At 52.7% G+C, this 15,622-nt stretch overlaps 1 protein-coding gene across 1 annotated transcript in view; it reads right to left on the bottom strand.

Moving 5' to 3' along the window:
* TEKT5 (tektin 5) overlaps nucleotides 1-14,190 on the bottom strand; it is a 36,552-nt gene extending 22,362 nt beyond the window's left edge. The window contains exons 1-5 of the mRNA XM_006776298.1: nucleotides 13,579-14,190; nucleotides 10,268-10,351; nucleotides 9,596-9,666; nucleotides 5,238-5,381; nucleotides 797-1,019 (exon numbers count right to left, since the gene is read on the bottom strand). Coding sequence (XP_006776361.1) covers nucleotides 797-1,019; nucleotides 5,238-5,381; nucleotides 9,596-9,666; nucleotides 10,268-10,351; nucleotides 13,579-14,154 — 1,098 coding nt within the window. The 5' untranslated portion in view covers nucleotides 14,155-14,190. The remainder of the gene's footprint in view (nucleotides 1-796; nucleotides 1,020-5,237; nucleotides 5,382-9,595; nucleotides 9,667-10,267; nucleotides 10,352-13,578) is intronic.
* Between the last annotated feature and the right edge of the window lie 1,432 nt (nucleotides 14,191-15,622).

Here is a 15,622-nt window from a genome sequence, read left to right as displayed (position 1 = left end):
GGAGAAAGACAGAAAGAAGATACTTGAAATTAAAAGCATTCACTTGTTCTTGCATCATTCTCTTAAAAACATCGGTTCAAAAGTTATCATTGTAATTCCTTTCATTCGTCGCACAAAGGTTTAAGGAGTGTCTGCTGTGTGCCAGGCAGTATGCTAAGCAAGGGGGGACCAGGGGAGCTGCTCTGGCTCCAACAGGCTGTCCACATTTATATGGGGCAGGGAGGGTAAATCCCACACGGAGGAGGCTTCCCTGGAGGTGTGCAACAGCATGACACATTGGAACAAGGGAGTAGCGAAAGGGGCATGTGAGTTTGGGAGTGGCAAGAGATAGTGACAGAACTTGACAGTCCTGCCTACTCCTCAAATTCCAAAAGCACCTCACCCCTCCACACGGGGTCCTGATGCTGTTGAAGCCCTTGAAGGTCAAAAGGTCACATTTTCAAAGATGCTGATGTGAGGGAGGTCGGTCTGCTCAGACCTGGGTCCTGGGGCTCTGACATCCTCACCCGTCCTCGGCCCTCTCGGCCATCAGCAGCCTTTGGGTGCTGTGGGGACAGCCCAGCTCCAACATGCAGGGAGCAAGGGAGATTTACCCCTGGATGCTCAAGTCCTCCTAGGAAGCTCCCGGCCCCTGCCCCCCTCTGGGCTGGGCACGCTCACAGGCTGTGTGACAGGTGGGAGCATGTCTGTGGCAAGGGTGGGCAAACAGCGTGGCCAGAGGCTGCGGGGACCACGGGAGAAAGGTGAGGGTGTGGCAGAGTGGACACCGGTCCTGAGGTGCCTCTGGCTTACTGACCTTAGCGAGCTGCATCTGCAGCTTATTCTTCACGTCGGTCACCTCGGCGATGCGGGCGTTGAAAGCCAGGTTGGTGTTGGTGAACTGTTTCCACATCTGATCCGACAGGGAGTCGAAGAGGTTCTTGGCCTCCTCCTGCAGCCGGATGGAGTTGGCCCGCATGTTCTGCGAGTGCCGGATGTTGTCATTGCTGAACTTGGCCCAGGTCTCAGGCACGGAGATCCTGCAAGAGGCACCAGGGAATTCAGCACAGGTGGGGCAGGCCTGGGGGACCTCCGAATCCAGGGTCGCTGCGCCTCAGCTCTCTTGACCTGCGGTCGGGGTCAGACACTGTGGTGGGAGACTGTCCCATGTACTGTAGGATGTTTAGCTGCAGCCCTGGCCTCTGCCGACAGATGCCAGCGAGGCCCAGCAATGCCCCTCCAGTGTGACAAACAAAAAATGTCTCTAGACATTGCACAATGGTCCCCAGTTGAGAACCCCTGGGCTCATCCAACCCCCTCATTTTACAGGTGAGGCCTCTGCAGTGTAGAGAGAAGCTGCTTTCCTGGGTGAGTTATGGGAGAGGAGAGAGTCCCAGCAAGGGTCCTTTCCATAACACTTCCTCCTCCTCCACCAAATGCACAGAGACGGGGCAGGCACTGTGCTGGCTGCGGGATCCCTTCCATTCAGGGAGGTGCATGCGGCCATGCTACTTGCACTGATTTACTTGCCCAACGAATGTTCTTTGAACAATGACTACATGGCAAGCCTTGAATCTAGACACTTGGGATAGAACCAGACACAAGAACAGCAACATCTCTGACCTCGTGGCGGTACATTTCCAGTGGAGGGAGACAGACAATAAATACAGATGCTTACACAGGGTGTTTGGGCTATGAAGGCATTCGGGAGCAGGGTGATGAAGAGAGACAGATGGAGCGGGGCCGTCATGTGTCAAGGTCATAGAAAGAAATGGACTTTATGCTCCGAGGGTGTCGAGGTGCTCATGGATTAGCTATTGCACAAAGTTGTTACCCCTCGGCTCTGAAGGGCAAGAGGAGAGGGACAGGCAGGAGAGGAGGAGGCTTGGAGCATCACTGGGAGGGAGGGAGAGCGGGAGCAAGGGAGGATAAGTCCCCACATCCTTCTCCTCCTTCCTCCCTCCGCCTCCTGCTGCTGTCCCTCCCATTGGCTGAACTCAACCGGAAACCAGATGGCAAAGAGCCAGTCTGCAGAGGGCAGCCGCCTCTACAGCCAAGGAATGAAGGTGGGTAGGGGCTGAATGGAGACACAGGCTGCCTTGGAAAGGGCAAGCAGGGAAGGCTTTTCAGAGGCGGCGACTCATCAGGGATTCAGTCTAGGCAACAGAAAGCCCTTCCTGGAGAAACAGAAACCCCACAACAAACCACCGACAAGCAAGAGTGTTGTCCTCTGGGGGGCCTTCGAGCTGGCTTCAGTTCCTGCGTAAACCAGACGGGATATCTTTTCAAGGCCTTTTCTAGCCAGGAGGTCTGTCCAGTTCTTAAATAAAGTCCATTTCTATTCTCGGGCAGCAGGAAAGAGAGAGTGAATTTTCTGAAATAGAAGTCTTGTTCCAGACGTTTTAAAGCACGCTTGGATTGCATGGTGGGTAGAACATTTCAGGCATATATCATAGGTGGTGGTTCTGTCCTGGCTTTCGCAGGCGTTAACGTCCAGCAATAGACAGGGGTCTCGGGCTTCTGGAGGTGGGAGAGGCACCGTGCCTATAAGGCTGTCCTCCAACGAAGACCTGAGGCTCAGAGAAGTGCAGTGTCCTGTCCAAGGCCACACAGCTCCTCGCCATCAGAGGAGGGAGGAGGCGGCACCAAGCACAGCAGAAGAGAGCAGCAGGTTCACCCGCTGCTGCATGGGGCACCGGCATGTCAGGAGCAGTCACCTCGGAGCCCTCGCCCTCGCCCTCCTCTGGAGCAGGCGGCTGGGCTCCAGAGAAAATGACCCGCTAATCACAGTCTCCCTGGGGAGATGTGCCAGGGCAGCCCGTCTCCTGGCAGGCAGAGTGCCTCGGTGGGAAGCGGACGTGCTTCCTGTAGCTTGTGTCCTCTGAAGACTAAAGACAGAGATGGCAGGCTTTGCTGGGGAGGCAGGAAGGTGCTGGGATAACTCGCACAGGCTCAGTGTCCACCCAATGCGGGGCTCAGATCGCGGCTCGGCCCCTCACTGTGTGAGCTTCAGCCAGGAGCGTCACCTCTCTGAGCCTCAGCTTCCTCATTGTCAGTGGGGATCATCATGGTGCCTAACCCCGTGGTTGTTGAGTGACTAAATGTGAAGCCTGCAACACAGCACCTGACAATAGTAGACACTCGATAAGATATTTATGATTCATGGGACACTGTGTGCAAAGCTCTCAGCAGGGGGCCTGGGACATAGTAAACATCAGAGAAAAGACACCCACTTTCACCATCATCACCATCATCATCACCACTACCACCACCACCTCCATCATCAGTTAACCCATGGCAAAGAGAACTTAGGTGAACAGACAAGTGCAATTCAGAGTCTCCAAACAACCTTTAAGCTGCCCAGAAACTGCCCTGCTTGTAACCAAAGAACTTTTTTGCGTATAGGCATTGCCCATGGTCAAGACAATAGGGGTGAAAGACTGGGGTCGGACGGGAACAGGTGGAGGGGGGTAACGGGGTGGGGGGAATGGGGACATCTGTAATACTCTCAGCAACAAAGATTTTTTTTAAAAAGAAACCCAAATAAAAGCCCTGAGCTAGCACACCTGAGGAGCGATTAGTCACCACAAACTGCAGGGGAGGTGCTGGCTGAGGGACTTTAAATAGCAGCCCTCCTGGGCACGGAAGTCGGAGTCTCCACCAGCCCAGCAGCCTGGCTGCCCGGGTTTCAGGAAGGCATCGTGTGGGAAGGCAGTCTGCCCCCTCCCTGTCCTGATGGGCAGCTGTGGATGAGGGCACCACATCCCCAAAGTCCTGCCCACCTTGCCAGTGCCATAGGGGAGTCCACCTTGTCAGGAAAAGCAAGGCCCCCAGGGGTTGCCATCGCTGGAAACGCCAAAGGGTCCTCTCAACACGTATATTTTAAGATCCAGAAAGTGGTTCAGGAGCCCTAACAGGTTTGGTTCAGTGGATAGAGTGTCAGCCTGCGGACTAAAGGGTCCCAGGTTCGATTCCGGTCAAGGGCATGTACCTTGGTTGTGGGCACATCCCCAGTAGGGGGTGTGCAGGAGGCAGCTGATCAATGTTTCTAACTCTCTATCCCTCTCTCTTCCTCTCTGTAAAAAATGTCAATAAAATATATATTTTTAAAAAACAAAAAAACAGAAGGTGGTCCAGGAGACTGCCACCAACGCCTTCCCTTCCTTCTTTCCTTCTCTCTCCCTTCCTTTCACCTTCTCTCCCTCTCTTCCCACTTTCATTCATTCTTTCATTAAACAAATATTCATTGCACACCTACTATATGACAAGTACAAATCTACAGGCAAGAGAATTTTTTAAAGGGCTCAAGCTGGACACCACCCCTGCCTGTACCCAGTCTCTCTCCTGTTCTCTCTTTGTGTGTGTGCGTGTGTCTCTCTCTCCAGCCTTCAAGCTACCGAGTGGGAAAGCATGCTTCAGCTCTACATGAAGTTCCGGGATGCTGTGACACGCCCACAACAGTGCCCAGCATACAGAAGGCACCTACCTCATAGCTGCGGGGCTGAGACAATGAGGTCATACAGCAAGCACTTAATAAATGTTGGCTGTTGTCATACACGAGGCTCTGTGCTCAGCACTTCACACGCCCACCGTTTTATACTCATAGCAACTCTGGGCAGTGGGCCCTATTATCATTCCAGGGCTACAGATGAGGAAACAGGCCCAGAAGATGAAGTAATTCACCCCACGTGCCAGGATTGAGGCTGGATTTGAGGCCGGGCAGCAGGGGTCCACTTGTAACCCCTACCAGCGCTGGTGGACAGCAATTGGCTCCCAGCCGAGCTTGAATTCCTCTCCCTCTGGTTACAGCCATGTTGTTGTGGGGTTTGTTTGGTGGCATTGCCAATGGAGGTGCCTCAGCATGTCCTGGCCCAGCAGCAGTGGCCGGTCACCCTCACTAAGCCGATCGCTTGCTCTGTCTTGCTGGAATTTGAATCTTGGGCAAAGGGGGGGCAAGAATGGCAGGATGGTGGTGCTCTGATTAGCTCTCACTTCCTGGTTCGTTCAAGCTGCCAGAACCTTCCCCTCCAGCCTCCCCCTTGAGTCTGTGGCTCTCCAGTAAATTTCATCTTGTCTTATGTTATTTAGCCAGAATTGGATGCTGTGGGTTGCCACCAAGGGTCCCCATTGAACCACTCTGCCTCTCACTTGCCTGGCGCACGATTGATGCCCCTTTAAGGCTGCTTGGCGGAAGCAGACGCAGAGCCCCCCTCTCCCACTGAACAGGGCCAGATGGGGACCCAGAGGCCAGTACTTACGTGCCATCGACCTTCTCCATCCCATGGAAGAAGCTGATGCAGTCGGATGTGTTCCTCAGGTTAAAACACTTTTCGTCAATAAACTGGGCTGAGCTTTTGTCCTCAAGGTCCCTCTCCACAGCATGCTGAGCATCTCGGTTATCCCTGGGGTGGAGGGGAGCGGGGGTCAAGGATTTATCCCTGGACTATGCCCTTAGCCAGAGTCCCTCGCCCGAGGTCTCATGGGAGGTCGGTGCTGAGCCACTGCTGAAGGCCAAGTCTTTGGACTCCCAGGAGGGTGCTCTGTCCACCCAGCAGCTTCTCAGGCCTCTTCCCACCTCGATGTCCCCACCACATACTGAGGACCTCCCCACAACCCCTCAACCTCCCCCCAGTCCAAGCAAGCCTGTTGTCATTAGAACAGGGGTGAGCAAACATTTACTGTAAAGGATCAAATACTAAATATTTAGGCTTTGTCAGTCATATGGTCTCTGTAGCAATGACTCAGCTATGCAGAAGGCAGTCATAGATAATATGTAAGTTATGGGTATGGCTGCGTTCCAATAAAACTTTATTTACAAAGACAAGTGGTGGGCCAGATTTGTCCCTCCAGCTGTAGTTTGCTAACCCGATTGAGAAGATACGAATTCATACTTTGGACAAAGCCCAGTATCGCTTTAAACCATGTGTCTCATCCTATGCCCGGCACAGAGGGAGAAGACATGAATAAGACCCAGTCGCTTACCTTCACGTTGCTCAGAGGTTTGTGTAAATAAATACAGTAAAACTACAGAATAATAAGGGCAACGGTGCAGGTTTGTAAAGGACACACAGTGACACTCAGGAGGACGCCATCAGCTCAGGGTGTGGGGGTAACCAGGGAAGGCTTCCCAGGGAGGTGTCTGGGCTGGGATTTCATAATGACAGGAGCAGACATTCCAGACAAAGTTGGGTGGTGGTGGTGGGGGGGGGGTGAGAATTCCAAGCCGAGGACACCTCGTGTGCAAAAGCAGAGGAGCTAGAGACCTGCAGGTGTTTAGGGACCAAAAGCAGCTCAGTAAGGTTGTCAGAACCAAGGGCTGGGAAGAGTCCAGGACTGGGTGGAGCCAAGGATTGGATGGTCAGGGACTGGGCACTCAGGGATTGGGCAGAGTCAGGGACTGGGCACTCAGGGACTGGGCAGAGGTAAGGAGAGGACAGTAGAGAGGGCCCAGGACTTGAGCCTCCAGGGCTGGTATCTTGGCTAAGAAGTTTAGACATAAAGGCCACTATTTGCCAAACTCTGAACATAGGAGAACCACTTTCATGATTCTTGTCATATTCCCAAAGTGTATATACTATTACTTATTTGCTACTTGTCTTTTTATGAAATAACTTTTAGAATATAAATAAATGTGTTGTAAAAGGAAAACCTCTATTGCAGTCTTTAAAGGAAAACCAATAATTTTTCCATAGGTCACCTCAAACATAAACACTACGCAAGCACTAATAGAATCCCAGCAGACTCCATCGTCTCTAGAAGGCTCTAGGCCTGGACCTTTTTCTGTTTCTCTCTTGATTGAAAAGAGTAGATTCGTCAGTTAAAGACACCGAAGTGTCCACAGGGACTTTCACCTTGAAGAACTGGAAGATAATAAGGGACCAGCTCTGACTAAGCAAGTTGAGGTCCAGACACCAGCTAAAGTGATGGGTGCACATCTTGCATTGGTCTCTCTCTTTCCCCTGCTGCATCTTCTCATTCTCTCCCCTTTTCTCTCTCTTCCTCTGTCTCTCTATCTCTTTCTGACATCTTTTTCGCTTTCCCTCATCTTTCTTGCTTTCTCTATGTCTTAATGCCTCTCTCCCTCTCCCACTCCCTCTTCCCAGTCTGTCCCTGTCTATCTTTTTGCCACTTTCTTTTTCTGCTACCGACACTGGGAGCTGGTGAGGGTTTCAAACAGGCCAGGAGCCAGAAAATGAAATCCTGACAGTGGGCCCTCACCTATCAGGATACTCAGGGGCGATGTTGGGCAGAAGGAGCCACCCTAGAGCCTTCAGAATGGGCAGCGCCGTGGAGAAATAGAGCCCCATCTTGTCTAATGAACTGGCAAGTGAAGAAAGACCAGAATAGAACCTGCCAGAGCATTAGAGGGGCACCTGGGGCCTCAGAATCCCTGGCCAGCTGGTCCAGACTCCTGGCCCTCACTGGTGATGCCCAGGGAAGGATAGGACAGCCCCTGTCTCCCTTCGTGGGCCCGTGACGAAGAGCCCAGCCCATGTCGAGGCTCACCCGGCTGTTGGTCCACCAGGAAAAGCCGGAACTTGGCTCTGGCCCATCAGGAAGAGCCTTCTGCTTTGTTGGAGAGCTGGTGAGCTGAGGACACGATCCTGCCCAGGTGGGGGCCTCGGGCCTCACCCACAAAACCACAAGTCAGCAGCCAGCCCAGGCCTGCCCGTGCCAGGTTAGCCACCTGCGGGGGTCAGCGGCAGAGCCTCCCACAGGGGCCAGCACACACGGCATTGAAGCTCTGGCCAGTTCTGGGTGAATCAGGCTGCCCGGCAACACGGGTTGCCTCCCTGCAAGATGCCAGGCAGCCTCTGATGAACAGCCGCTCCTCAAGGTCCAACAGCCTCTATCCAGGTGGCCCGACCTCTGGTCCTCCCCCCTCCTCTGCCTCAGCTGCTTCGTCTGCGTCCCTCCAGCATCTTCGCTCTCTTCCTCTTTCTCTATGTCCCTCTCCATCTGTTCTCTGTCTCTAACGCCCCTCCTGATTTCTCTCTTTGTCTAGCACATCTGTGTCTCTCTGTCCCACTGTCTCCCCCCCACACATACACATCTCTGTCCTTCGCTTCATGTCATTCTTGTTCTGTCTCTCTCCCTCTGACGTCAGGCCCCCTCTGTGTCTCCCAGTGGATGGGACTGTCTAAGTCTGTCTCTCTGGTTCCCCCAATTCTCCCACCTCACCCTTCATTGCCTGGGGTTGCAAAGCAGCCCCTCCACTCCCACCCTAGTCTCAGAATTTCTCTTTCTGGGTCCAGCTCCCCAATTTCAAGTCTGGGCATTTATTTACTCTGCTGCTTCAAACTGTCTCATTCCCCAAACTTCAGCCCTCCCGTCACCCCAACACCGAGTTCTGTCACAGCCTTATGTCAACAACAAATGGAAAATCATCTCTAGTGCCAGAAATACATAATTGTAAAAATAAGAGCAATACAAATATAATAGAGGTGTTTGCCTGCCCCCACTTTCCTGTTTAAATTCAAGGATTTAAGGTTTTTAAAAAAGTGAATTAATTTATAGACAACATTAGGCAACCAATGGTCCACGTGGAATGGTCAGAACGTAAGAGACAGAACTTAACCCCACCTCAGCCATTCAACGGGCCCTTCACCCACTGCTGTGCCTGCACCTCATTTCCAACCAGCTCCCTGAATCTGCCCCTGACCATGCCTTCATGTTCTGGGTGTAGCTTTTCAACATCCTGGGTGCTTTTTGTCCTGGGTGATTCTCTCCAAACCCTGTCACCCATTTCTCACTGTGGTGGAGTTGAGGGGCTGCTGTAATGGGGGGTGCGGGGGGGTTACTGCTCTTCCTGGGATATAGAAAGCCAGGGCACCAACCCCCCGGAGCCTATCTGCAAGCTGCCTGGCCCCTTAGCAACCCATCAGGCTGCCCATGTGCCCCCCACAGCAGGAAGGGGTGCCCTGGAAAGGTTGCCATCCTGCCCCTTGCCATCCGGGTCTGAGGAAATGGAGAGGAGAAGCTAGCAGAGCAACGTGCCCTGCGTGAGTTAAAGGCAGGTGCCCCGGTCAAGGGCCAGGCGGAACGGCTGACTTTGGAAGAGCTGGGTGCCAAGAGCTTAGCTGTGGGCCCCAAGCCCCGTAAAACTCACGTCTCCCTTTAATTATGGGGGAGCCTCCTGGATTGTCATGATACCAGTTACACAATCTTCCAAGAACTAAAAGCTGATTTCTTTTGAAGACACGTGGCTCAGGCGTCCACCAGCTCCCCTCTGGCGATGCCCTGACCCCTCGCCTTGATGCGAATGCCACCCACTCTGCCATCGCCCCGGGTTCAGGGCTCACAGGGGGGAGCCACAGGTAAGGGGGCACCGTGAGGGCAGTTCCTTGTGCTGTGGCCCCATTGCGAACAGGAACCACCAGTGATGTGCTGACTCTACCCTACTGGTAGAATGGAATCAGCTATCGGGGTAGCTTTATACACGGACATTGACAAATGCTCCCAATCAGGATTTTTTTTCTGTCCTAGGGGGCTGGTTGTTAAACACCAGTCCGCCATTGACCCAAAGAACCATGGAGAGCCAGGGTCCATCTGGCTTGCCCCCCAACAACCTGAGGGGCCCAAACAAGCTCCAAGAGGGAGAGAAAGCAGCCCTTACCGCAGCTGTATTTCAATTCGTTGAGCTAGTTTTCTCATCTGTTCTTGGCAGCATTTCAGCAAATCGACCTCCTTTAATGAAAACGTCAGAAACAGCAGCGCCCCTTAGAAACGCACAGCAGCCTCGCTCCCAGGCCAGTGACCACCCCTCCCCTCTCACTGCCCACCCTCGACCCCACAAGCTGAAACACAAGGGTGGGGCCCATGTCCTGCCTCACCCCACGTGATCCCCGGGCCAGACAGATAAGGGTTGATTGTGGAGCTTCAATATTCCTCACCCACTTTCTTCTCTTTTCATATACTTCCAGGTTAAAAGGAAACCTAGCACCTACTCGGTGCCAACTACTCAACTATAGATTGTTTGATCATGAAATTACATAAGGCATACGAAGTGGTACAGTGTGTATAACATATAGTAGGTGCTCAATAAACGCTAGCTTTTAAAATTATTTTGTACTGGTGTAATGATGCTGCTGCCCATTTTAGAGATGAGAAGACTGAGGGTCAAATGATCTTTCTCCCTGTTCCTACACTGCAACCTCGGCCCCCACCCTGGCTCTCTGAGCCCTGACTTTGCATGGGCTGACAGGTGGCTTCTGCTCAGAAACCTCTCTGACCGGCTGGCCCTCTCTCCTCCCTTAGGGGGGGCTGGGCTCACCAGGAGGCACCTTACCTGGATAAGGTTTTTCTCCACATTGTCATGGACTAAATCGATCCCGATCCTTTTCTCTCGATGGTACAGACACTCCAGGGCCACCTGTAGGAAGCAGCGGGAAATCAGGTGTTCTCCCTGTCGTATTGAGATCCTGTGCAGAGGAACTCTGGTCTATCCTGGCCATGATCTGATTTATCCCCGGGGAAACCTGGATGCTTCATGGAGCCTCATCATTGTGTGTCTGGGTGGGTTTCTGCCTCCTCACCACAGCGGTGAGCTATCATGACTGCAGCGGGTGCAATGTTGGTGCACATCTCACAGGTTTGCTGTGCAGGCGAATATGACTGTGAATACACAGCTGACCCTTGAACAACACGGGTCCACTTAGATGAGGATTTTTTTTCCAATAAATACTGTAAATGTGTTTTCTCGCCCTTATGATTTTCTTAGTAACATCTCTTTTCTCTAGCTTACTTTATTGTAACAATACAGTATATTATACATATAACATACAATCTATGTGTTAATTGACTGTTTATGTTATCAGTGAGGCCTCCAGTCAACAGCACGTTATCAGTAGTAACATTTTTGGGAAAAGTTTTTGGCTTTTTGGCTGTGCGGGCAGCAGTGCCCCTCACCCCATCATTGCCCAGGGGCCAGCTGGATGTGGAGATCGCTAAAAGGGGGAAGGCTTTGCAAAGTGACCAGGGCCAAGACCCAGGCAAGCCTGCCACACAGCAATGGACCTACAACTGTCGTGGGGACGTGAGCTGAGCGGAATGGAAGACGGGACAAGTGGCAGCTCAGGGAGCCCCTGCAATGACACTGAGAAAGAACAGGGAGGGGCCACTAGCCTGTGATGTCACAAAGAGCAGCGGGGGAGCAGGCAGCGGGGAGCTCGACATCTTGGCGTGGGGGTGCCAAAGCATCTGGGAACTCGGGGAGGCGAGGGATTCATTGCTTCCATGATAATTTCCTGGGCCCCTCCTTTGTCTCCCTCAGTCATGGTACCAGGGATATCTCAGTAAGCCAAACAGGTGGCCCCCGCTTAATGGAGTTCTCACAGAAGGAAGAGAACACACACACGTAAAACACATAAATTCAATCATTGCTGCCTGTGCTAAGAGCTGTGATGAAAACAGGGTGATGGGTGGGTGGGGGGTTAGGGTCTCAGGGAGGTCAGGGAGGACTTCTCGGAGGTGACAAACCATGACCTGGGTCATGAGAAGCAGCAGCAATGAATGGGGCCAATGCGCCAGGAAGAGGGAGCGGCAGGTGCAAAGACCTAGGTCAGAGGAGGAGGAGGAGGAGGAGGAGGAGAACGGGGAGAAAGCCACTGAGGCTGGAGTGGAGAAAGGGAGGCTGGCAGGATGAGCAGAAGCTGGGTCATGCAGCGCTAGAGGCTGTGACTAGGAATGTCGATGGTAATTGGGGAGCATTAGGAAGCCATTGAGGTGGCTTTAGCAGGGGAGTGGGGAGATCCAGTTCAATACTGAAAATCACCCCTCTGGCTGCTGTCTGGGAAAGGGGTTAGAGGGGAGCAGGATTGGGGAGGCCAGGGCGGGAGGCAGTCACCACTGTCCAGTGAGAGACGCCCGGACTGAGGTGGTAACGATGGAGATGGAGAGAAGTGGACAGAACTGAGATGACTCTGGCGCCTGTGCCACCTCGTGGCTGTCTGAGGAGGCACATTTGACGGGCAGAGCTGGGCTTTCCACACAGGCTGGGGGTAAGGAGACAGGAGGAGAGGAGAACACAGATTTGGGACGCTGCCCTGGGTCTCTGAGCAGCATCCCTGCCCACTCTTCTCCCAGGGGAGGAACTTAGGGGCGTGGGGAGATAGTAGGACCCCGCTCCCACACCACCAGAGTGGACGGACCCTGTGCCATGTCTCCCGAGGGGTCTGGAGACAAGACGTCTCCTGCAGAAGTCCCCACACCTGACGTCGTTTCTGGGTAGGAGGTTCTGAGTCCCCACACACTCCAGGGAGCCCCCGAACATCATCTGTGTGTCCAAGGTGAGCTCCCCAGCATGAGGCAGATACTGCCGGTTCCTTACCCAAAGTCCACTCCAGGACCCAGAGAAAAACACTCACTCACCCGGACTCATGAGCCAGGGAGCCCAGGTGAGTTCTGGCAAATGGGCTGAAAATGGAATCACATGAGGGGCCTTGGGAAAAACTGATCTTCCCCATAAAAAGGGACAGACCCAGTGGGCACACTGCCCTACCACCACCTCCCTGCCTCGAATGAGAACATCACAGCGCTCCTTGCAGGCGGGAGCTTGCAAGGTGAGACAGGAAACCTTGCAAGCGGTAGGACAGCAGCACATGCTAAGGGTGGCTGAGCAGAAGGATCAGAGCCTGGCTGCCTTCTGGCATCAAGTGGATGCCTGATGTGTCTCCCTCTAGAATTCTCACTGACAGACAGAGAAACTCCTCTTAGGTTGGGTCACTGTGACCACCTATTTGTTCACATGCAGCTCAAAGCCATCCTTACCGATCTAGGATATGACGGGAGGCAGGGAAGTGTCGTGAGTGCCCACATGCAGATATTTATTCAACAAATACTTATTGAGTGCCTACTATGTGCCAAACACTGAGCCAGGCTGGGAAGACATTCCAGCCACTGGTCTAGTCAGGCATAGACGCACAGGCACGTTGCAGCTGGGTATGTCTTGAACACACTGGTGACAAAGCAGACAAAGTTCCCTGTCCTCATGGCACCTATGTTCTAGGGGAGACACACAGTAAATGGATAAGAGTGAATATTATAGAGTTTGTAAGAAGGTGTTAAGAGCTTTGGAGGACAACAAAGTGGTTATTTTAAGTGTGTCCATCACACACACACGTAGGCCCCCATATGCTTGTAATATCTTGATGAAACTAATTTTGATATAACCCCAAGGAGAAGATGACATTCTATTCAGTGTGAGGAACCCTGATTTGACTGGGATTGTCCTAAATTGACTAAGATTATATATTTTAAAAATATATTTTTACTGATTCAGAGAGGAAGGGAGAGGGAGAGAGAGAGAGAGATATCAATGATGGGAGAGAATCACTGATTGGCTGCCTCTTGCATGCCCCACACTGGAGGTCGTGCCCTGACTGGGAATTGAACCCTGGCCTCCTGGTTCACAGGTCAACACTCAACCACTCAGCCACCCCTGCTGGGCTAAGATTATACTTTTCATGTTACAAACAGATTACAGATGATGTTCCAGCACAAACCAACCTGCAAGGTGCCTGTCATGTGATCATCGCTCAAGGGAAGTGATGGGGCTGCATCGCAGGGGCCACCGCCCCTCTCCCCGCCCTACACTCTCACCTGCAATGGGCAGTTCACCTCATCGGCTGCACACTCCAGCCGCTTCCTGACTGCGTCCAAGCCTCGGTTCTCGTTAAGAAGCCTCTCCAGCTCGTAGGTCAGCTCTGACTTCCAGAAACCGATGTCCGACAGCCTCTGGCCCAGGTTCCGGCAGGTCCCCTCCTGCATCTGGTTCGTCAGCTGGTCCTTGTCCTGCATGAGCCGCATGGAGTCACCGGTCAGCCGGCCGGCCCACAGCCGAGAAGCCTCGGCCCCGCGCATCTGCATCTCGTGGGACCTGTCCCAGTCGTGGGAGCTGTAGCGACAGAAGAGCCCTGAGCGCAGGGAGGGCAGGATGGTGGGCGGCTTCTGAATGCCCTGGCATGTGGCTCCCTCCTCCGGGCAGGTCTGGGTGCTGGAGATCTTGTGGAAGAGGCTGGGTCTCCACGTGTTGAGGTAGCGGTACCCGGGCAGGTAATAGGGCTGGTAACATTCCTGTATCACTGGGGCCTGCACAGCCAGAGGATCCGTGAAGCTACAGATTTTCTTGGGGACACAGTAACTGGCGTTCTGACTGGTTCCCAAAAACTCCATCATTTCCCACCAGCCCACAAGGGCAAAACTCTGCCCGGAGAGCCAGGGCCACAGCCAGGGGAACCAGTATCGCCCAGGGACGGGCAGGGGCTCTATGACTCGGCACTGTTGTCATAAAGCCCGGGGGACAGGGCTCTCCCGGGGCCCTTGCTCCCTTTCAGGCCTGGGGGGGGGGCGGGGCGGGGTATATTGTCCCAATCAAAACCCACAAAATCAACAACGTGAATGTGAGTATCTCAGTCCGCAGTTGGAGGTGCAAGAATTGACATTTGTGTATTTTTCCATAACAGTCAAATCTGCCTTCCCAGACCTGACTCTGCCTGTGGGAGGACATTTGTCTGAGGACATTTGTCTGTGCCAGTGATCGCAGTCAGGCCAGTTGGGTCAAGGTTACTCGTTTTCCTTCTGTCTTTGTCCCCAAGATGGCACCAACGCAGTACGTCCACCGCAGGGACTAGTCCTCGGCAGCCAGAAGGAACGGGCTCTGGGCACACAAAACAGTCACAAATCTCTGAGTAAATCTCAAATGCATTCCCCTGAGGGAAGCAGCGAGGCTCCAAAGGCCGCATCCTGGAGAAGGCAGGTCCATGCGGACAGAAGACAGATCAGTGGTGACAAGGAAATGTGGGGATGGCGATAGTACCTTTCTACGTATTGATGGTGGTGGGGGTTACACAACGAAATGTATTTGTGAAAACCAGTAGAAAAGGTGAACTTTATGGTACATAAATTATACTTCAATAAACCTGATCTTAATAAGGGGAGGGGCTCTGAGCTCCACGACTCAGCAGAGACCATGTCTAATTGCTTCATCATTAAGTCCCAGCGAACCATTGAATGAATGGGTGGGCATCCAGGATGTGAGGTTTATCATTCAAGGTAAAAACAATAATACAAGCACTAGCTAAGGGTATAAAGTAAAATCTAGACTTTCTCATCACCGCTAGCTACTTTTAGTCTCCTCAGATATAACTACCATTCTCAGATTTTTTTGTATCTTTCCAGAAATACTCTATGCACATACAAGCATACATAAATCTATTTCTTTTTACATAAACGATAAATATGCATGCCATTTTCCATACAACCATAACTGTTAGACAGCACTTTGATCTTTTCCTGTGAGTAGCCGCACGGTCCTCCATTCTATGGGTTACTATTAGGTATTTGACCGTTCTCTATGCCCAGGCATTTAACTTCTTTCCTGTCTCTTGCTGTTGCAAACATTGCTTCAACAAATGGCCTTCCACATGCGCACCTTTAAGCAGGTTAGTGGGGGTCCAGTTTTCACCCAGCACACCTCTCCCTCTCCGCACACTGATCTCATGAATCTGACAGGCACACAGGTGCCCCACCACCACCAGGATGAGCGCATTCCCATCGCCCAGGAAGGGGTCTGTGCTGTCCCTATGCCCCTGGCCCCGGCAACCACACGCGTCCTCTCTTGCCTCTGACCCCACAGAATGCCGTA

This window comes from Myotis davidii, unplaced genomic scaffold, assembly GCF_000327345.1.
Source record: "Myotis davidii unplaced genomic scaffold, ASM32734v1 scaffold209, whole genome shotgun sequence".
NCBI classification, from domain to species: domain Eukaryota; kingdom Metazoa; phylum Chordata; class Mammalia; order Chiroptera; family Vespertilionidae; genus Myotis; species Myotis davidii.
The sequence above is the reverse complement of the archived record's forward strand: the minus strand, read 5'-3'. Positions and strand labels throughout refer to the sequence as shown.